This window comes from Gorilla gorilla, chromosome 5 (assembly GCF_029281585.2).
Source record: "Gorilla gorilla gorilla isolate KB3781 chromosome 5, NHGRI_mGorGor1-v2.1_pri, whole genome shotgun sequence".
NCBI classification, from domain to species: Eukaryota; Metazoa; Chordata; class Mammalia; order Primates; family Hominidae; genus Gorilla; species Gorilla gorilla.
In genome coordinates this window covers 63,784,662-63,807,213 of record NC_073229.2, presented here as the reverse complement: position 1 = coordinate 63,807,213, position 22,552 = coordinate 63,784,662, and the positions used below count along the sequence as shown (strand labels likewise).

The window sequence follows — 22,552 nt, the reverse complement described above, 5'->3', positions numbered from 1 at the left end:
CGGAGGAGCTGACGCTTTATTAAAGAAACAGAAGACTTGAGAGCCATCTCCTTTCTTACTTCCCCTTCCCCTTTCCCCTTCCTCTTCCCCTTCCCCTTCTCCTCGACTCTTTCTCCCTTCGCCTCATTATCCGCCGCCAGGACATCCTCTTGGCCTTGGTGGCTTTGCCGGGGCCAGCTCTGTCTCCGCCTCCTGCCCTGCGGGGTCTTGGGGCGGGGGGCCGTGGCCCGGCCCAGGCCCGAGCTCCCGGGGTGTCCCCGCCGCGTCCCCGCCCGGCTGACCCCGCCCTGCAGCCGCCGGCTATTTTGGGCGCGTTGGCGGCGGCGGGATCGCTGACAGTCGCGGATCCTGTGACACCTCCGGGCAGCCCGGCACTTGTTGCTCCCACGACCTGTTGTCATCCCCTTAACCCGGCTTTCCCCGTGGCCCCCCGCCTCCTCCCGGCTTCGCTCCTTTTCATGTGAGCATCTGGGACACTGATCTCTGAGACCCCGCTGCTCGGGCTGGAGAATAGATGGTTTTGTGAAAAATTAAACACCGCCCTGAAGAGGAGCCCCGCTGGGCAGCGGCAGGAGCGCAGAGTGCTGGCCCAGGAGCTGCAGAGGTAGCGCCTCCCCGGCCCGGGACGGTAGCCCCGGGCGCCAACGGCATGACAGACTCGGCGACAGCTAACGGGGACGACAGGGACCCCGAGATCGAGCTCTTCGTGAAGGTAGGTCGGGGTCCAGGCTCCCGCCGCACCTGCCGCGCCTGCCACCGGGCTCACGCACCAGGGCTCGGGGTGCGCTGGACTCCGGACCCTCCCAGGAGGGCGGCGCGGAGCCCTGTGCTCCCCCGTGGCCTTTCCGCAGGCCAGCGCCCCGCTGCGAGGCTCCTGGGCGGAATGGAGGAAGGCAGGTTCCGGCAGGAGGCCGTCTTCTCGGAGAGTTGATCCGCAGTTTGTCAACCCCCGCCCCCGCCTCCGCTGTCACCGCTGCGAGTCCGAGTCCAGAGCCCTGCCCGGACGCGATTCGGGCTGGTCCTGAAAGACGTCTCCAGGTGTCGGGATGCGGCAGAAACCTGGCTGGACCCGTGAACCTTTCCTTTAAAACGGGAGGAGGGGGAGGAATGGGAGAGAAACGTTATTGACACAATGATCTTTGGCAAAGTGAAAACGACATTTCTTAAAATTCTCTTTCTCTCTTTCGCTCAGAGATCCTAAAATAAAAGCCAAGGAGACAAAAGTGTTTTCTTGCTTGGTGACTTGCAAAGCAGAAAACAAGCACTCCATTCTCCGACGTTATTATTTTTGTCATAATCATGATTTTTCAAGGCAGTATCAAGGAAATGTTAGGCGTTTGGTAGTAGGGAGAGCCTCCCGTTCAACCTGATGCAGACAGGGATGAAGGAGCACAGTGCAAATTAAATGAAGTCACCTTGCTCGTTGGACAGAAACTGCCTAATGTCAGAGCTGCTGTACTTTATTTGCAACCTGTAGGAGGAAGGATGGAGGCGAGGCTGCGGCGGCGTTTCCCGGTCCGCCGGTGTAAGGAGAAAGAAACATTTGATCAGCCCTTGGTGCCGACGCTGCAGAAGTAGGGAAACCTGAGGCTGCGGGAGAGTAGCCTCCAGGGCTGAGCAGAAACAGTCGCCAGGACTTGGGGGAGGGGAAGTCGGGGACTGCCTGGGCGCCAAGACCTTTCACAAAGGGGGAAAACTCTCTCAGTGCAAAGTTTCCCTAGAAATATGCAGATCGCTGAGAAGGGAAGAGTCACTGGTGCCTGTCAGGGGCCTCCTGGCAGAATTTAAAAGGCATAAATATTCCCTGGAATTGGGAAAATGTTATTTTGCCCAAAAGATCCTTCTCTACAAGCTAATTAAATAGATGTTTGCAAAAAGTATGAGATCTACATAAACCTTGATAACAATCTGTGGTCTTTGGTACTTTCTGACTCTTAAAATGTGACTTACTTTACACTTGGTACGTGATCTGTCTCCGTTGTCCCAGCCTACCACAAAGGTTTGTTAAATTTCTTCTGCTGGGTTTTACATTCTTTGTGTTTATTTTTCAAACTTACACCTGACATTTAGTGACACTTGCTTTCTTCAGCCTGTTCTCTTCCCACTGTGGCCCCTGTGTGCTCCTTTGGTTTCTGGGACTCCCCCCACCCCCACCCCAGGCAGGATTTCCAGGTCCTTTGGCAGACCCAGGTAATAAAGGAGGTCATTTCTCGTCTGATGCTGGGTAGTGTTGGACCTTAGGGCAGCAAGGGGGTGTTCTGAACCCCAGCATCCAGGCCTGGGCCCTAGGGGGTGAATAGGGAGAGCTTTAACAAAGCGATGAGTCTTGCTGCTCTCCTTGAAGAAAGCGATTCTAGGACTTACTCAGATTCCTTGAGAGTGGCAGTTTCAAGGTGTCAAGTTTCTGAAAGATATTTGAAACACAAATTGGTTCTTTAGAACCAAAGGAGCCCTTTGCCCCACTCCTAGGTGTGGAGACCAATTCTACCTGCACCTTTGGAATTTTCTTGTTGGCAGTGTTGGAGAGTCTCTCCATTTATATAAAAACCTTACTGCACAATTTGCAGCGTTCCCCAAATAATTCTAAAATGACTGTGTTGTCATTTGTTTTTTCCCTAAAGGAAATCAGTGAGAGCCAGGCAGGCCTTCATGGCTAGCTCAAAAACCAGATTGATGGGGAGATCAAAACATCAGGTATGAAAGTTGTTTTGACTCCTCCCTCAACCCCATCTTTTTGAGCTTCAGGTTAGCAGTTCTCATTTACAAGCAAATGGGACAAGTAAAGGCTAGAAATATTGTGAAATAAAGATGCTGCCCAGGCCTTACTTGAACTGTGTCATTTGAGGGAAGCAATGTCCTTGTTGACAGAATCACACTTTTCCAAAGTTTGGAGTTTCTCTGAGGTACATGATTCCCCATAAAAAGAAAGGCCTTCTTGTTGATGGTGTCAGGTAACTGAAGCTCTTTCTGCAGGGCAGGGTGGGTTGGTTTCTATGAAGACTTCCAAGAAGGATGGGTCCCACCCAGTTATAGTCATGACTTGGTCATTTTCAACACCCCCTTGGAAGGACCTCCCAATCTCTTGTTTCCACTGGGTGTACCACTCTAAATCACAGTCACCCAATGAGTTTCACAATGACATGTAATTGTAATTGTCTCCCACGTCAATTGATAGTCATTATCTGTTACTACTACTGCTGATAATGATAATGATAAGAAGAAGGAAACATTGCAGCGTATTAGGACATAATAGGTATGTTCAAATACCTTATCTCATTTGATCATCAGCAACTTTATAAGGCTTGATTCACTCATGTGAAAGATAAAGAAAACAAATAAACTGGATTCACAGGTACCTTACGAGACTCGCTGTCAGAGCACTTGATGAGCTGCAGTTTGCTCTTCTTGTAACAGCCCAGGGAACTAAGAATGATGATTCCTCCTGTTCTGTTGAACAATACATGTGCTCACAGAAAGTAGGTAAAATGCCCAAAGGTAGATGGCAGATAGCATTCAGATCCAGTCCTCAAATCTAGCAGTTTAGACTTTGAATTTCTTGCTCTTTTCCAAATACCTATATGTCAGGCCTGGTACCTTATTTTGCCAAGTTAGGCTTTCAAGTGCCATCATGGTGACATTTATTTATGTTATTAATCCATTCTAATGTGTTCATAGAATGCTTCCAAAGAGACTAACCCATTTCTGCTACGTACTCCGAGTCTTTCCCTTTCGGGGAACATTCTGACAGTGACTTTTAAGAGATTATTTCCCCACATTTTTAGTTTCTACAATAAGAAATGTTAGATCATGTCAACTCTGATTCTAATGTCCCATAATACCTGTGGATGGGGCAGGGATTTGGAGACGCAGTACCTGAATTCAAGTCTTGCCTCTGCCTCTAATTAGCTAAATGATCCTGAACAAATTGTTTAACTTTCAGGAGCCTCACTGGCCCTCTTAAAACAAGAGCATGGTTATAAATAAGGAGACCATATAATTTATTGTCCAAATCCAGACACTTTTGAGAGTGAAAGGGGATGATATCAATAATTAGGCTGGAACCACAGGTATAACCCAGGATAGTTTGGGAGCAAATCAGGATGTGTGGTCACTCTGGTTATGAAAATACTGTCATTGTAGATTTGCTGTGAGGATTCCATGGGAGAGCATAGGTGAAAACACTTTGTAAATTGAAAATTGCTGTAAACACACTGACTTGAATATTATGAGTCCCATGGCAGACTGAACCTTTCTGGACCTGCACGTCCCTGATTTGCCTTGGGGAACAAAGGCCTGGCTCCTTCCTCACTTGCAGGGATATTTTGAGAGTAAATGAGATCATATGTAGCTTGGACTTTGATCCTAAGAGGACAACAGGCTAGAGGTAATGGCAGTGAGTGTGGTTTATTGAAAGAAATAGAGCAAGGAAGTAAAAGCAAAACAGAAAGCACTTTGAAAAGACAAACACAGGATGTGCTGTGTAGGTTAGATCAAGGCATTCCACCCATTTGCATTGCTTCCTCCACTCCCAGTCTCACCCCTGGACCCCAGAAGTGACTAATGATACAGACAAGCTCGCCGCAAGTGTCTCTTCAGCCAGGAACTGAGGTTTCAACAGAAACCAGTGGTTCTCAGCCTTCACTACCTATTCAATCCATTGAGAGAGATTTTAAAACTTCTGATGACAGTTTGCTCCCCAAGCCGATTACATCAGTGTGTCTGTGGGTGGGACCCTGAAACAATATTTTCATATCCACTCTCAGGTGACTCCAGTGTGCAGCCCTGGTGGAGAGCCACTGAGTCATAATCAGAGGCAGGTCCAATAGCAGGCAGCTTCTGCCACCACTGACATAGGTGGCCTTGCTAATGCTGATTAAATGTCCAGAACTTCTAACAGCCTCAGGGCATCACGGTCAGAAGTGTTGTTGATAGAAAGCTTGCATCCAATCAGTGCCCAGTTAACAGATGCTGACGAACTATTAAGCCCTACCACAGGACTCCAGAACAATCGTGTATAGGGTTGGTCTAGTCAAAGAATCATCAATTCAGCATGGGGGAAGTAAAACAGAGTTCTGCTAATTGTCTGATGGAAACGACTAGTCTTTCATTTATTGAGTGGCCCAAAAGTTTCTGAGTGATGCAGGGTGCAATACAAGTTGTGGTGACTTGTGGTGTGGTCATCTGACTTCCAGAACAGATAGGATCAGATCTTGTGGTGTCGCCTCTATGTCCCTGAGCTACTGTGACTGCCTGGTCACCTTGGGCTGCTTGCCTAAGCATGAGCTCACTAGGTTTTTAAAGTTCCCTTCATCATATTAAGCTACTGTGTTTTTCTTTCCCACTATCTTCAGGTTTTGATCTGTAGTCAATAATGCAATACACAAATTTGCCTGCCCTGCTATGGCAGTGAGTGCTTCTTCTCCTGGTAACACATCCCTGGAGAGCTAGCATCAAGAGTTGTATCATGCATATTTGAAGTGCCATGGCAGGGTGGTGGGAATGAGGACTGGGTCTGCAGAAGCTGACGTCCACTGCCAGTGGTGTCAGCTCCTGCCTCCCTGATGACTTGTGTTGTCTCTTTGGGCATTTATTGGCCCCCTCCATGCAAGACAAAGTGTCTATCAATTTAGACAGTCAGTTAGGTCAAAAACTTCTCATTCTTGGTTCCCTTTGAGTTGTCAGCTGCTGGTCCCATGTTAGTGGTGGCAAGAGATGTGGTGGAAGAGTGAAACTTTGGTGTCAGGCTGTGGTTCACCAGTGTGTTGGCCAGGATGGGCTGCTTGACCTCTCTGGACCACAGATTTTTTTTGTTTTAACCAGTGCAGTGCTAATAGCAGCAGTACATCTTTCATGGAGTTGGTGTGAGCATTTCAAGCTGAGTATGGATCTGGCCTATTAGTAAGTCTTTCTCTGTAGGCTCCATGTAGCCCAATAAGTAAAAGTAAAGCCCTTGGGCTTCCCTCCCTTGATGTGTACAAGAAGTCAGAAGCTCAGTCCTACCAGCTGAATCTCACATCTCAGAACCAAGATACTTCTTGAAAGAAAATGTAAGTTTCCAAAGCAGGTTGTCATTCAGGGAACTGGAAGAGAAATGTTCCCGATTGTTGGAGCTGACCCCTGAGAACACAAGCAGTGAGTCTCATTGCTGCAGACCAATGGCAACTGAAGTACAGTGCAACCACCACTGGATCTGACTGCCTCTGACTGGACTGCTGCTCCATAAGCTGGAGCCCACTAGAGCCCATGTCTGGAGTAATGTGGTTGGCCTGACTACAGGGTAACTGCAGATCCCTGACCCACTGGGTTCTTCAAACTCAAGGGAAGTTGATTCCTCCTGTCAGTTGCTCCCTCATCCAAGAAAGCTCCTACATAACTGCTTCCCCAAGGCTCCTGGTAGCCAGGCCAGGGTAAAGGATCCTCTTTATTTTCAAGAGGATCCCTGGTTCTCTTTGCAGATTTTACTACCCCCTCCTCAACAACCTTCCAGCTATGCATAGCCATAGGTGCTCTCATCAAATATACTCACACATGCACACGTATTGTCTACCAGGATTATGGGGAAAATGTCGTAGGCTCTCACTCTCTGGTATCTATTAAAAAACTATTACCCAGAACACATCCTGAGTTGTATCTGTTGTCAAGACTGGAGGAACTAGAGACAGTAAAGATGAAAAGTGGTTAAGCATGAGTTTCCTAAGATGTAGTTCTGTAAAGGACTCTCTCTACCCAGGGTGTCTTAAATCTAACACTGCTTGTGTTCTGAGGGGTCAGCTCCCACAGTCAGGGACATTTCTCTTCCCGTTCGCTAAATGACAACCTGCTTTGGAAACGTGTCTTTTCTTTCAAGAAGTATCTAAGTTCTGAGATGTGAAATTCTTTAAGGACAAATAAGATAAATAGCCTACCGTCTGAACTGAAATGAATTCTTCCCTGTAAAAAGAAATGGAGTTGTTAACTTCTAGAAGTTATTTTAGCTCTGCTGGCATGGGAAGAGTCTTTAAGGGGGATTCAAAGACTCTTCCCATGCCAGCAGCACTGGAGGTAAACCATGGGTAGGCTGGTGGTTCTCAGCCTTTGGGGCATGAAAGAGTCACTGCACTTGCCTTCTTCACTTGTACCTGCCCAGGTCCTGTCTATAGAGTTTCAGATTTAGGAGGGTGGGGTGAGGCCCAGGCATCTGTATGCTTAAAAAGCTACCCACTGGTGATTCTGAAGCCCATCAAAGACTGAGAACCACTGGTGCAAACCATGGGTAAATAGGGCTGAACTACTCAGTGGAGCATCAAAAGGACAAAATATGGTCCAGTCGCTACTTGAAACAAGCATTTCACAGGATGGAAGTAGCCAGGGCAATATGCTGGTTCACATGAATCCCTCCAGATTGACCTCAAATAAACCAGAAAAGGGAGGAAAGAAATGCTTTTGACCTTTCTTTTGTAATTTTTCTTTTCTTCCTTTGTATATTTTTTATTATATAGGAGTGACACATAATTTTAAATGGCAATGCATGAAGGAGATAGTAAGATAAAGAATGTAGGGAGTTAGGGGATAGAATATAATCAATCAATCAATATATGAAAATGCTTACAGAGCACCTACTCTGTGCCAGGCTCTGTGAAAGCTGAAGGGGGCTGGGGGAGACCAGAGAAGAAGACAGGCTCCAGTAGCTTGTGAGAGTGCCACTGAGGAGTGAAATGCAAACAAGCATCAGTGGCACATGAGTGACAGGAATGAAATGAGTCATGCATATGATGGGACCAGTGTGGCCCAAATGGTGTCTTCAGGCCCAGCTTTGGGTAGGGTGGGACCTGAGTTGAGTCTTGAAGAATGATCAGGATTCAGAGGTGGCCAAAAGTGAGCAACCATGTCAGGTCCAGCAAAGGTGTGGAGATGGGGATGCTCAGGGCTTATGAGTACACGGGGTTGTCTGAAGCAAGTGGTATATGAAAGGAGCAATTGGAAATAGGACAGCAAAAAAGCCAACAACAGTGGCAGGAGGGGGGCCTTGAATGGGAGGTAAGTGGTATCTGCTCCCTTATAAGTAGTGGGGAGTAACTGGAAGTGTCTACACACAATAGGAGATTGACTTGGGTTATGTTTAGAAAGATTCATAGCTGGACTTCATGCTTTAGTGGGAAAATCAATGAACTCAAAGTATGATGGATGCCCTAAAAGTCCTGACTTGATCACTGCACAATCTATGCATGTAACAAAATTGCTCATGTACCCCATAAATTTGTGCAAATGAAAATCGGGGGGAAAAAAAAGAAAAAGAAAAAAAACAGAAAAAAAAAAATGAAAGAAAGAAGACCTGGATTCCAGGTCTGCCACGCACTGGTTGCGTGACTTGCTTTAAGGGTAAGTTTTTTTTCTATAAAATGTGATCAACATTCATAAAACCATAGAATTTATTATTTGGAAAAGCTTCCAGAAGTCATCCAGTCTGACCTTCTCTGATGAGATAAGTTCCCAGTCTAACACTTTGGGATATACGCTATATGGGTTTAAGGAAGAGCAGTGAGATAAAATGTGAGCTGCTGCTGTTTTTGCCATTGCTATTACGGCTGCATTCACTGTGACCATGTTGGAATAAGGAGAGCCCTGAGGCAGAAGTCAGTGAGGAGGCTATCCCAGTGGTCCCATCAGGAGGCCAAGTGAGTCCAAACAAGGGCCGAAAGACAGAGTGTGTTGTGGAATACAGAAGTGAATACAAAATTAGGTGCATGCCTTGGAAGAAGCCTGTGCAAATAGTGTATATTAGGGGCACCAACACCAAAGACTCAGCAGTTTCCTGGTACATTCACCCCTGGAAAGGTTAGTGTCCACATCTAGAATGGTGATATCTTTGATGGGCTTGACCATTACTGTCTAAGATATTGTAAATTGAAGAGTACAGACAAACTAATTGAGCTTTAAGTTTCCTTTTAATTCTGAAGAAAGCCTATGTATCCTGTGAGGAAGGGAGTTGCTGTTCATTAAAATCGTTTGGATTTGGAATGGTGTAATCTGAAGTGCTGGCAGGCCAGTCCCATGCAGATGTTCCTTAGAATGCTGAAGGATCAGAGCTGAGGATCACAGGGGGTCAGGGCTAGGGATTTTATCTGAACTTCTGCTCAGAGCTACAGGTGATGAAGGAGGTTCCCCAGAGGAGGGAGCATGGAGAAGAAGTACAGAAATAAGGACTTGCTTTAAGAAATGTCTTTTGGGGCTGGGCATGGTGGCTCATGACTGTAATCTCAGCACTTTGGGAGGCCGAGGCAGGGGGATCATGTCAGGGGATTGAGACCATCCTGGCCAACATGGTGAAACGCCGTCTCTAGCAAAATACAAAAAAATTAGCCGGGTGTGGTGGCACCCACCTATAGCCCCAGCTACTTAGGAGACTGAGGCAGGGGAATCGCTTGAACCCGGGAGGTGGATGTTGCAGAGAGCTGAGTTTGCACCACTGTACTCCAGCCTGGTGACAGAGCAAGACTGTCTCAAAAAAAAAAAAAAAAAAAAAGGAAAAAAAAGAAATGTCGTTTGAGAGGGAGGAATGAGGCACGTGAGGAGTTAGCCAAGGTGATCAAGCAATAAGAGGTAGGAAATAAATGCAATGTCCTAGGCAAAGGAAATCATGTGAACAATGGCTCAGAAGCAAGATAAGCCCGGATGTGTCCCAGAAAACTCAGAGCTCTGCTTGGCTGTGCTGAAGAAGGTGTGAATGGATATTGGGAAGGCAGATAAAAATGTAAGTTAGGGGCCAGGCACAGTGGCTCACATCTGTAATCCCAGCACTTTGGGAGGCTGAGGTGGGCAGATCACGAGGTCAAGAGTTCGAGACCAGCCTGGCCAATATGGTGAAACCCCGTCTCTACTAAAGATACAAAAAATTAGCTGGACATGGTGGCGCATGCCTGTAATCCCAGCTACTCAGGAAGTTGAGGCAGGAGAATCGCTTGAACCAGGGAGGCAGAGGCTGCAGTGGGCCGAGAATGCGCCATTGCACTCCAGGCTGGGCGATAGGGCAAGACTCCATATATATATTTATACGTGTATATATATATTTTATACATGTATATATATTTATATATATTTTATACATGTATATATATTTATATATATACATATATATATTTATACATGTATATATATTTATACATGTATATATATTTATGCGTGTATATATATATTTATACATGTATATATATATATATGTATATATATATATACACACACATGGGCTCTGTCCTAATCTCTTTGAGATGCTATGACAAAATGCCGTGAACTAGGTAGCTTATAAACAACAGAAATTTATTTCTCACAGTTCTGGAGGCTGGGGAGTCTATCAGTGCACCAATAGATTTGGTGTCTGGTGAGGGCCACAATTTGGTTCATAGCTGTCACCTTCTCACTGGGTTCTCACATTGTGGAGGAGGAGAACTCTATTCTCTTCAGCCCCTCATGAGAACACTAATCCCATTTGTGAGGGCTCCGCCCTCATGACCTAATCACCTCCCAAAGCCTCCACCTGCTAATGCCAACACCTCAGAGATGAAATTTTAGCATAGGAATTCTGGGGGGACACAAACATTCAGATCTAGCAGATCAGATCATGAAGCATCTCTGATGGCAAGCTGGGGGATCCAGACTTTTGTTTATAAAGTGGAAGACTGCTGTGCCCCTACCTGCCTGTGGAGCAATTGTAGTTTAAAAGAGGGAAGTGCTTAATTATCTAAATATGGTGCATTTGGCCCTGCATCTGAGGCAGGGTGTTTTGGCGTGGGAGGCCTTTGCAGCACGTCTCTGGTTACCCACAGGCTTTGGTGTGTAGAAGTTTTTTGCCAGTTACCCCATATCCTATATCAACCTCTATGGACTTCAGGGTGATGGTTTCTTTTCCACTTTTGTTTAACGTTATTCTATGGTAAGAGGGAAAAGAAACAATTGTCCGACTGGAGAAATAACACAAAAGGGGAAGGAGGGGAGGATGTGCAGTGAATGGAGTCCAACTGGGAACCCATTACCTAGAATAGAGACGAAGTAACACCATGTCCCAGTTACTCTCTTAAACATCCAATTTGGGAGATTGTCATGGAAACAGATAGAGGTTTCTTGATCCAGCCCAAGGCTCCTCTCCTGTCAATGTCCACATCTGCTTCCTAATGCTGCCAGTGTGCATGGGCCCCGTCAACACCGAGGATGAAGACGAGGGGCCGTCTCACCTGCCTTTTATTCATTTACACATTTGCTCTCTGTGGCATTTTATAGTTATAGCATAAAATCTAGAGACAGCAGTGTCTTTAGAATTTGCCCCTGAAACCAAAGGAGCCATATGTCCGTGGCCCTTTGTCACAAATGACTCAGGTTTTACTTGTGGAATTGAAGGTTCTGGGCAGGGCTTCCCCACAGGCTCTGGGAGAGGGGAGCTGTGTAGGGAAAGTTATGTGGCCTTTCCTCATTCAGGTACTTTGTGAATATAACAGGGATCTGATCTGTGTGGCAGGATTATTATTATGAAGTCAAATAAGATAAGAAACATGAACCCCTTTTGCAAACTACAGTCTTCACTGTTCAGATGTCAGGCACTGCCTTGGTCGGTGTAGGCCAACTGCTGAAACAACAACCTACCAACTTTTTCACACAGTAGCTCAATGCAGTGTTTAGTGAGTGGTCTTCCCCACTTGGACTCCCTCCACCCTGTAGTTCTGCCACCCTGCGGGACGGCCAACTCCTCTGCTGGGCTCTCTACAGTCAGCCAGCACAGGGAAGATTGAAGTTGGAGGACATCATGGTAGGTTTGCATGGTCGAATCACTTCCACCCACTTTCCATAGTCCAGAGCTCAATCCTGTGGCTGTTCCTCTGTGCAAGGGAAGCTGGGAAGTGTCATCTAACTGTGTTCCAAGGACAGAGAGGAAGCAGGTTTGGAGCTAGTCTCTACCGTAGAAACTAAGTTATGTATTCTTGTTTCCTACTACAAACTGGCATCCCACCTGCAGCCTCTCTCACTTCCTGTTGACCATGCTTAACACTGTCCACTTAATCTTCCTAAAGAAGAATCTTCTCCTGTATGACATTGATTCCCCATCTGCTAGATCAACTTCAACTGCTTCCACCTGATATTGAAACTATTCTTGCATTCCTTTTCCCAGCGTTATTTCCCATATTCTGTTAAAATGGTTCCTTGTGTGTACATACAGTTTTTTGAAGCATTTTTGGGTCTGTTATCCTTTGAGGAAGGAAGATAGTTAATCCTCTCACATATCAGGTGATTTGTCAGGGGCTGCATGATGGGTTGCTCTATACAAACTTAGAAACCTGGAGATCCGGACTCCAGACCTGACCACTCTCCACCAGAACAGGGTTTCCCAGCCTTGCACAGGCATGAGAACCACCTGGGGCATTTTCCAAACTCCAGCCCAAATGTGTGAATCAGAGTCTTCAGGGAAGGAGGTCTCAGATACCTGTAATTTAACAAGTGCTGCAGGTGATTCCTGTGCCCAGTCTGGTTAAAGGAACACTGCCCTTAACCTAACCAGGCCCCATGGGAGTATCCAAAACCCACAGGGGTGAGTCTAACAGTGGAAATTTAAAGCCCTGTGACATTCAAATGTAGGAGAGATTTGGTAGGCGAGTGGTCTTCTACTGCTTTCAGGTCACCCCAAGGTATATAACATCTCAGTCATTTTATATAGTGACCTTTAGACTTAGGATCTGCTCCATGGCCCGTGGAATTATAAAAACAGTTGCAGCCTTGTTTATTGTTTTGTTGTTGGTGTTGTTGTTGTTTTTGCAAACGTATTTATCCCCATCCTCAAAGTATAAGGTTCTTGAAGAGGAAAATGTTGGGAAAGAGATAGCGGGGATGGAAGAGGGAAAAGGGTAGGTGAGACAGAGGATCACTGAAGTGGCTTATGATACAGAAAAAGCAGTCTTCACACCCCAGTCCTCTTTGGTCCCATGAGTGGTGTCTTTGCATTTTCAAAATCAGAGAATCAGTTTGGAAATTGAATAATAGCAACAGTGGCTAACTGCTATTCTGAACACCTTAGTTATGCTGATTCCTTGAATTCCATGGAGTAGGTCTTGGTACTATTCCCAATTTACAGATGAGGAAACTGAAGGTCAGACTGAGTCCCATCTGGATAAATGCACAAAGCTAGGACATTGTAGAGCCTGGCTTCAAACTTCATCCCCTGACATCAGAATTTGTGCTCTCTCCTGCCTCATTTTACCCAGCCCCTTGTAGCTTAATGAGGAGAAATTGCTGCGCTAAATCAGAAGGCATTTTTCCAATGGTGAGCAAGAGGGAGATGACCAAGGTTTTGCCTTTCCTTAATTCTCCATAGGTGGCAATGAATAGTCCAAGGTCAAGGTCAGATCCCAACACTTAGACAAGAAAGCAGGGCAATTACCAGATTGGGTTAGTTAGAGCAGCCTAAAGACGCACCTGTTCTCAAGTCTCCTACCCACTTCTCTGCCATAGTGACATGAACTCCCATTCTTTGATCAACCCCTTTGGCTTAAGGAATGTTTCTTAGAGGTCCTTTTAAAAATATACATATGCTACTTGTAATGGGCTACCTATGGATGCAGTAGCCCCAGCTGACACATTAGCTGGGATTACTTTATCAGGTCAGTAGACAGAGGGAAGAGGACCAGAAGGAAGTGGGTAAGAGAGACCAGGAGTATTGCATGCCACTGGGAAAAAAAGTGTACCTGTTGTGCATTGTGGGTGTGGCCACCAAGAGCAGATTTTGTCCCCTGGCCAGTTTGCCCAAGATGTGGCATTGGCCCAAGTTCCTCAGTCAGGATTCTAGAGTAAGCTCTGAAAATCATCTTTGCAAGGATGAAGCCACTGACTTGGGAGAAATCTTACATCTATTCCAGTCGGCTCTTCTTCCATTCTAAGACCTAGAGTCATTTACAGATATGTATGGCAGAGTCCAACAACAACAACAAAAAAATTACAGACTATTCGCTAGGCACTATAAACGTGAGATATAACAATAAATCTAAAGAAATTTACAATATCGTCCATGGAATTTGATGGATTCCATCGAGTCCTTGCAGGATTCTAGCAGCTTCATTCCTCCTTGAGGCCCAGACAAGTTAGCTGTTACAATGCCACATAGAAGACTGAAAGCAGAGGTGAGAATAAAGCTGCTGCTGATTGAGTTTACTCCCTGGTGCGGGGGGTGGGGGTGGTCCAGCCTCACTGCTAGGACTTTCTGAGTCTTTCTGAGACACTTGCCATGGTCAAGGGTAGCAGGATCAGGGAAGGCATTATAATAAATATAATTTGCAGAGCATCTCTCTCCTATGCACCAGATATTGGCATTATAATAAATATAATTTGCAGAGCATCTCTCTCCTATGCACCAGATATTGTGGTGACACTCTGTTTAATCCAGTATCCCTACTCCTTTAGATATATTGTGATTGTTTTACATGTGAAATCTGGCTTCAGAAAGGTTAGGTGTTTTGCTCAAGGTCCCATGGAAAGTGGCAGAGTTGGGGTTTCTGACTAACTCCAAAACCCTTTAATGTGTGTTCATAATTAAAAACAATAAAAAATGAAGTCAAGGTACTTGAAATGCACTTTTCCATGTGGCAGCTGTTTACTGAAGCCTACCAGGTGCCAGGCCCTGGGTCTTGTGGGGGAAGCCAGCTGGGCCCTGGCAGAACTTGCAGCCTGGGGGTCTGGGAGAGTGGCAGCCACTGGGCATTTGGAAGGACTGTGGCCTGAAGGCAAGAATGAGGCTATGGGAGCTCCAAGCCAAGGCACCTGGTATCAGGAAGCACTAAGCAGCGTTTTGCAGCACAGCCAGGGAAGAAGTTGGGGTTCAGTTCAAGTGTGCAACATGAGGGGAGAGGCCCAGCTAAGCTCAGGCAGAGAAGGGGGAGAAAGCCATCCACCTCTTCCCCTCTCTCCCCCGTAGACCTGTTGCTAGGTCAGATTCCAGAGCAGGTGATAGGGGGACACCAGGCTCTCCACCCTGTCAAGACCCCAGGACCTTCTCTTGGTACCCACCTACCCCAGGAGAGTAAGGACACTGCTGGAGAAAAACCATGGACTATCTCTTCTGGTTCCTCTCCCAGTTAAGGTCACCCTAAAGGATGATAAGAGGCTTATCTAGGCCTAACACTCCTCAGAAAGCATTTTCCATCTGTGTGCCAAGAATTGCTCTAACTAGGGCGAGGCAACTTTCATTCCGGAGTGGGAGAAAAATGCCTCTCAAAGGGAATGCCTTGTTGGTGAACACTGTAGAGTGAAGGAATACCCAGACTTCACTTCAAAGAGTGGTTATCAGATGCACCTAGTTGACAAGAGGTTTGTGACATGGGGGATGGTCAATGAAGAGCTGGAAAAAGAGGCTCTGTGATATGGTTTGGCTCTGCATCCCCACCCAAATCTCACCTTGAATTGTAATAATCCCCATGTGTCAAGGGAGAGACCCGATGGGAGGTAATTGAATCTTGGGGGTTGTTTCCCCCATGCTGTTCTCGTGATAGTGAGTGAGTCTACGAGTCTGATGGTTTCATAAGCGTCTGGCATTTCCCCTGCTGGCAGTCATTCTCTCTCCTGCTGCCCTGTGAAGAGGTGCATTCTACCATGATTGTAAGTTTCCTGAGGTCTCCCCAGCCCTGCGGAACCGTGGGTCAATTAAACCTCTTTTCTTTATAAATTACCCAGTCTTGGGTATTTCTTCATAGCAGCATGAAAACAAACCAATACACCAGGGATGAAAGACAAAGACCATCCATGCATGGCTCTGCTCCTTCGGTTTGGTGCTGACTTCCATCAGCTGGGTTCAGATGAACAGGTGGTAACAAATAAAAACGGTGACCCTGAAGTCACAAATTAGATGGATACTCCTCTCACGGTGGGTGTCTCCTTCAAAGGAGCGTGTGCACCATCATCTTATTATTACACAGACATACACAGTATGTGTGTGTTTTACGTATATACAGTTAACCTCCAAACAACGTGGGGGTTAGGGGCACTGACCCCTCCATACAAGTTGAAAATCCATGTGTAACTTTTGACTTCCTAAAATCTTAACTACTAATAGCCTACTACTGATGGGAAGCCTTACTGATAACATAACAGTCAACACACATTTTGTAGGCTATATGCATTATATATGGTATTATTACAATACAGTAAGGAGATAACAGAAAATGTTATTTAAAAAACCACAAGGAAGAGAAAATAGATTTACTATTCATTAAGTGGAAGTGGGTCATCATAAGTCTTCATCCTCCTCATCTTCACATTGAGTAGGCTGAGGAGGAAGAGGAGGAGGAAGAGGAGGGGTTGGCCTTATTCTCTCGGGAGTGACAGAGGTGGAAGATCCACTTACACTTATCCATGTATAAGTGGATCTGTGCAGTTCAAACTTGTGTTTTGCAAGGGTCAACTGTATACACACACATAATATACAGGATACACATATAAATTTTATGTGTATATATAATATGTATACATATACTTTTCTCCTGAGATTTGAGGTCCAAAACTGAAATACCCACATCCACATAGTATTTGGCACACACCATATACCCAGCAAATGATATTCCTGTGTAAATCCATACCTATCTTTTCATTTATTTTATATTCACCAATTGTCAAGTAATAGAGCATTACAGTGGAGTTCAGGAAACTTGATTTTTGGTTCTGCTTTCTGCCATTCTGTTATTTTCAACTGGCAGCTTGGGTTTCTTCATCTCTAAAATAAAAGGGTTGGATAAAATGATACCCGAGGTCCCTTTCAGCTCTAAAAGTTGATTCTTTGATTCTCTTGTGTACCTCACTGTGTGAGGTCCCATGGGAGGTTCCAAAAGGACTCTGCTCTCAGGGAGTTTACAGTATACTTGGTGAATGGCCTTGGAGCTCCCATAGCCTAGGTTGAGGTCAGCAAATGTCCTCTGTAAAGAGTCACAGCGTGAATGTCTTAGACCTTAAAGGCTATACAGTCTCTGTTGCAGCTACCCAATTATGCCTTTGTAGTATAAAAGCAGCTGTAGACAACATGTAAACAAATGGACATACCTGTGTTCTAGTAACACCTCATCTACAAAAACAGGTGTGAGCTGACCGCTGACCTAGGTACCCCACCAAGAAGGAATTGAACGAATGTGGCATGATGCCTGGAGCTGTGGGCTTGGCCTTTGCTGTAAATGGTTATGAGGTTGGAGGAGCTGCCTTCAGTGAGAGTGGCCATATTCACCTGTCACTGTCCATTCCATGAAGCACTGAGATCTGGCAACCTCAGGGTTGAGCTGTAAAATGAAGCATTCTGAATTACTTGGAGAACATTCTGATGTGAATCCAGGTTATTAATATTCCTATCCTGCATGTGTTGAAATATTCACAGGCACTGAAGCTTAGGACTTTGTTGCCAGGTCCATAGAAAGGTTTTTGTGGTTGCAGACTCAAGTCCTCAGGTGGAAGCCCTGGATGTAGACAGAACTCATTCTCTAATTCTACCACTATGCCTCCTCTCACTTCCCCTGCACTTGGGGTGCTATTCTGACAAATCATTCCCTTGATATTTACTGCTTAGCCTCCTGGCTCCTGCCAAGCCATGTGCTGCTGACACATGCTGCTCCTCTGAGCAGTGTCCTAACATCTGTGTGCTGGGACATAGCCACCTGCCTATGAGAAGGTAGCTAGGAAGTTTCCACTTCCCTAGTGGGAACTCACAGCAGGTCTTTCCAGGATGTCACTGTGTGAAAAATATAATGATTAGCTCATTTCCAAACCAATTTTGCACACCAGGTGAGTTAGCCAAGCCATTCAAGCAGGAAAGCCATTCTGTGAAGCCCCAGACAACCGCTCCCAAGGACAGATTACCTGAGAAAGGAGAATACTGTCTTATGAGGTCACACATTCCTAATGGTAAACACTCGGGGCAGTTTCTGCTCTTGACTCCCCTACACCCTTGATCAAGGCACTTGGCCTCTCTGGGGAATTTTTCAACCATGAAACAGATGGAACCACATTCCTGGGCCTGCTGGGTCCTGGGCTTAATTCAGATTGTATAAACTCATGGAATCTACTTATAGTCTCTGGCTTTGGTTAACTTACTTTGGTTAACTTTCACATTAGCCATTTTCATTGTGTGTGTGTGCATGCCTAATTTCCTCATGTTCCAGGCCTTTTTCCATAGTCTCAAATGCCATGATCTGGCAGGAAATTGGTTCTTTCTTTTGCCAACAAGTAACAATAAAGGGCACTTTTGCCCACTATTCATATGTTTGTATTTTGGGAGTATTTTTAACTGATTTTGTTATTGACGTATGTAGTAGATATTCGTCCTACTTCATTGCTACACAGTGCCATTTGAACACGCTTCTTAGGCCCAGCATCTTCAAGGCAGAAGCCAAGAACTGGCTTTTTTTTTCTTTTATTATTATACTTTAAGTTTTAGGGTACATGTGCACATTGTGTAGGTTAGTTACATATGTATACATGTGCCATGCTGGTGCACTGCACCCACTAACTCATCATCTAGCATTAGGTATATCTCCCAATGCTATCCCTCCCCCCTCCCCCCAACCCCACAATAGTCCCCAGAGTGTAATATTCCCCTTCCTGTGTCCATGTGTTCTCATTGTTCAATTCCCACCTATGAGTGAGAATATGTGGTGTTTGGTTTTTTGTTCTTGCGAGAGTTTACTGAGAATGATGATTTCCAGTTTCATCCATGTCCCTATAAAGGACATGAACTCATCATTTTTTATGGCTGCATAGTATTCCATGGTGTACATGTGCCACATTTTCTTAATCCAGTCTATCATTGTTGGACATTTGGGTTGGTTCCCAGTCTTCGCTATTGTGAATAATGCCACAATAAACATACGTGTGCATGTGTCTTTATAGCAGCATGATTTATAGTCCTTTGGGTATATACCCAGTAATGGGATGGCTGGGTCAAATGGTATTTCTAGTTCTAGATCCCTGAGGAATCGCCACACTGACTTCCACAATGGTTGAACTAGTTTACAGTCCCACCAACAGTGTAAAAGTGTTCCTATTTCTCCACATCCTCTCCAGCACCTGTTGTTTCCTGACTTTTTAATGATTGCCATTCTAACTGGTGTGAGATGGTATCTCATTGTGGTTTTGATTTGCATTTCTCTGATGTCCAGTGATGGTGAGCATTTTTTCATGTGTCTTTTGGCTGCATAAATGTCTTCTTTTGAGAAGTGTCTGTTCATATCCTTCGCCCACTTTTTGATGGGGTTGTTTTTTTTTTCTTGTAAATTTGTTTGAGGTCATTGTAGATTTAAAACAAGCAATGGGGAAAGGATTCCCTATTTAATAAATGGTGCTGGGAAAACTGGCTAGCCATATGTAGAAAGCTGAAACTGGATCCCTTCCCTACACCTTATACAAAAATCAATTCAAGATGGATTAAAGACTTCAACGTTAGACCTAAAACCATAAAAAGCCTAGAAGAAAACCTAGGCAATACCATTCAGGACATAGGCATGGGCAAGGACTTCATGTCTAAAACATCAAAAGCAATGGCAACAAAAGCCAAAATTGACAAATGGGATCTAATTAAACTAAAGAGCTTCTGCACAGCAAAAGAAACTACCATCATAGTGAACAGGCGACCTACAAAATGGGAGAAAATTTTTGCAACCTACTCATCTGACAAAGGGCTAATATCAAGAACTGGCTTTCTAACCCCACTTCTCTTTCGCTTAATTTAGCTAGAGTGAGTTCTGTGGTTTGCAACAAAGAGCCCAGATCATTATTTCTTTCATTTCTATTTTTTTTTTTTAGTTCTGGGATACATGTGCAGGATGTGCAGGTTTGTTACATAGGTAAACATGTGCCATGGTGGTTTGCTGCACCTATCAACCCATTACCTGGGTATGAAGCCCAGCATGCATTAGCTATTTTTCCTAATGCTCTCCCTCCCCCCACCCCAGCCCTCAACAGTCCCCAGTGTGTGTGTGTTGTTCCCCTTCCTGTATCCATGTGTTCTCATTGTTCAGCTCCCACTTATACGTGAGAACATATGGTATTTGGTCTTCTGTTTCTGTGTTAGCTTGCTGAGGATAATGGCTTTGAGCTTCCATGTCCCCGCAAAGGACATGATCTCATTCCTTTTTATGGCTGCATAGTATTCCATGGTGTATGTGTACCACATTTTCTTTATCCAGTCTCAGATTATTATCTCTTTAGAAAAAAAAAATGGAATTTTATTTTGAATCTTATAGATCCTATGATATATATTAATTGTAACACCTAATTTGAGTGCTTCTAAATGTCTCATTATGATATTTAGCACCAAAGATTTATTTTACAACTTCAGTACATTATTTGGGATGCTTTTAATAGAGAAAACAGAAATGTCACTCCAGTATTGTAGGTAGGGCTTGTATGAACACAGAATTATCTTGAGTTGCTGGGCCAGCCTTGGGAGGCCTGCGTAAAGCAGATCACATTGTGAGTTCTTTCTCCTCCCTCTCCATCCCCTCTTCTGTTACCAAAGTGAAGGCTTCTCACTGAGTGAAATCAAGTTATAAAAATTTCTGAAAGCCTCCTTCAAGGGAAAAGAATAATAGTAATAACAGCTACCAATGACTAAATGCTTACTATGTGTGCTCTAATAGCTTTATGTGAATTTATTATTTAATCCCCACAACTCTATGTATTAAATACTATTATTAGGATTGTATAGATGAGGAAACTGAGGCACTAATGGTTAAGTGGCTTGTTTAAGGCCACACAGCTTATACATATTCCTAACCTATCATCTCTCCTAAGGAGTGGCCAAAGGGGCCTGCCTGGTATCTGGGGTGAAGGAACAGTGTTCCTGGCCACCTTGAGGTTTTTTTTTTTAAAAAAATTCTTTTCTTTAATTCTTTCTTCCCATCCCTTTTCCTGGATACTGTAATAGGCTTGAATATTGAGAATATACTAATAGTACCTGTTCACTGTACATTTCCCAAGTTTATATGAAAATTTAAAAAGGAAAAGGGCTGTTATTTATAAATATATTAGTTCCCTTTAATTATTTTCTGGTGAGAGAGTGAATGAGTGAGGGCAAGAGCAGACATAATTGTAACCAACTGTCGAGGATAGGAAGTGTCAAGGAAGCTTCAGCAGTGGTTGGAGGGAGGTCAAAGGTGTAGGCACTGGGCACCCTCTGTAGGTCTGTGGGCACTGTACACAGTGGACTTCCTTTACTTGCCCAGATTTATCTGCTTCTTTCACCACTCATGAGACATGGTGTTGGGTAATACATGCCCAATTTTTTATTTTTATTTTTATTTTTTACTTTAAGTCCTGGGATACATGTGCAGAACGTGCAGGTTTGTTCCATAGGTATTCATGTGCCATGGTGGTTTGCTGCAACTATTGACCCGTCCTCTGAATTCCCTCCCCTCACCCCTCACCCTGCAACATGCCCTGGTGTGCCTTGTTCCCCTCCCTGTGTCCATGTGTTTTCATTGTTTAACTCCCACTTATGAGTGAGAACATGCGGTGTTTGGTTTTCTGTTCCTGTGTTAGTTTGCTGAGGACAATGGCTTCCAGCTTCATCCATGTCCCTGCAAAAGACATGATCTCATTCATTTTTATGACTGCATAGTATTCCATGGTGTATATGTACCACATTTTCTTTATCCAGTCTATCATCGATGGGCAAATAAATGCCCAATTTAATACTCATGTCATTCACTACCTGAGTAACAACATGTAAGACAGTTAAATGTTATCCTTACCCTCAGCCTGTTGAATTCCCATCTGGTCAGCCTTCACTGAAGATGTGGTCTTGGTGGGGATATCTGCTGACCATGAGCCCTGCCTTTAGTGAACCACATGGAGAAATAATTCAACTTATTTATGTCAATCTCAAGAAAAAAGCTGAGGGCTGATTTTAAGATTTTAAGTGGAGAAGCCAACTTTAGCTTAACACATCAAAGAACTTTCTTAAAATAAAACTTCCCCAACAGAGCAATGGGGTATCTTGAGAAAGGTGGTGAGCTTCCCATGAACGGATGTATTTTAACAGAGGCTGAATGATTTCCGCAGGGCTTGCTATAGAAAGAATTCATGTATTTGGGCCCAACACATAGTACTGGGCACATAGTAAGTGTACATTAACCAATAGCAGTTGTTAGCAAATCTGTTCCCACTCTAGTGGCCCTTGTTTTTACCTTCTCCTTAGTTTACAGTTTTATTTAAAAAGGAAAGGTGAAAGTGGTCAGTACCTCTGTTATGTGAAAGTTTGTCAGGGTTAGAAACGTGATTGAATGATGCTGTGTTTTTGTAGTGCTACAGTTACTCAGAGTAGCAAGAGAGGGGTTTTCTCTCCCATGTCCTGTGGTTGATGTAACTCACACAGATTTGAGGTCCTCAGATATTTATCTGGTTTATGTTGTAACAAAATTGGATTGAAGATATTTGAAAGCAGATGCATTGATTTTTACTTCCACATTCCCTACAAATCTTTGTATAAAGCTAAGCATTTTGAGGTGCAAATGAGAGTTTCAGAGCTTGATTGATTGTTGAATAAAGTCTTGCCTACCATAGTGATCATATT

At 44.5% G+C, this 22,552-nt stretch overlaps 1 protein-coding gene across 2 annotated transcripts in view; it reads left to right on the top strand.

Annotated features, from left to right (window-relative positions):
• Positions 1-287: 287 nt before the first annotated feature.
• CLIC5 (chloride intracellular channel 5) overlaps positions 288-22,552 on the top strand; it is a 117,825-nt gene continuing 95,560 nt past the window's right edge. Inside the window, exon 1 of one of the 2 annotated variants that reach the window (XM_004044128.2) lies at positions 288-712. In XM_004044128.2, the coding sequence (XP_004044176.1) occupies positions 650-712 (63 nt within the window). In that variant the 5' untranslated portion in view covers positions 288-649. The remainder of the gene's footprint in view (positions 713-22,552) is intronic. The other variant, XM_055389776.2, reaches the window with a different exon arrangement.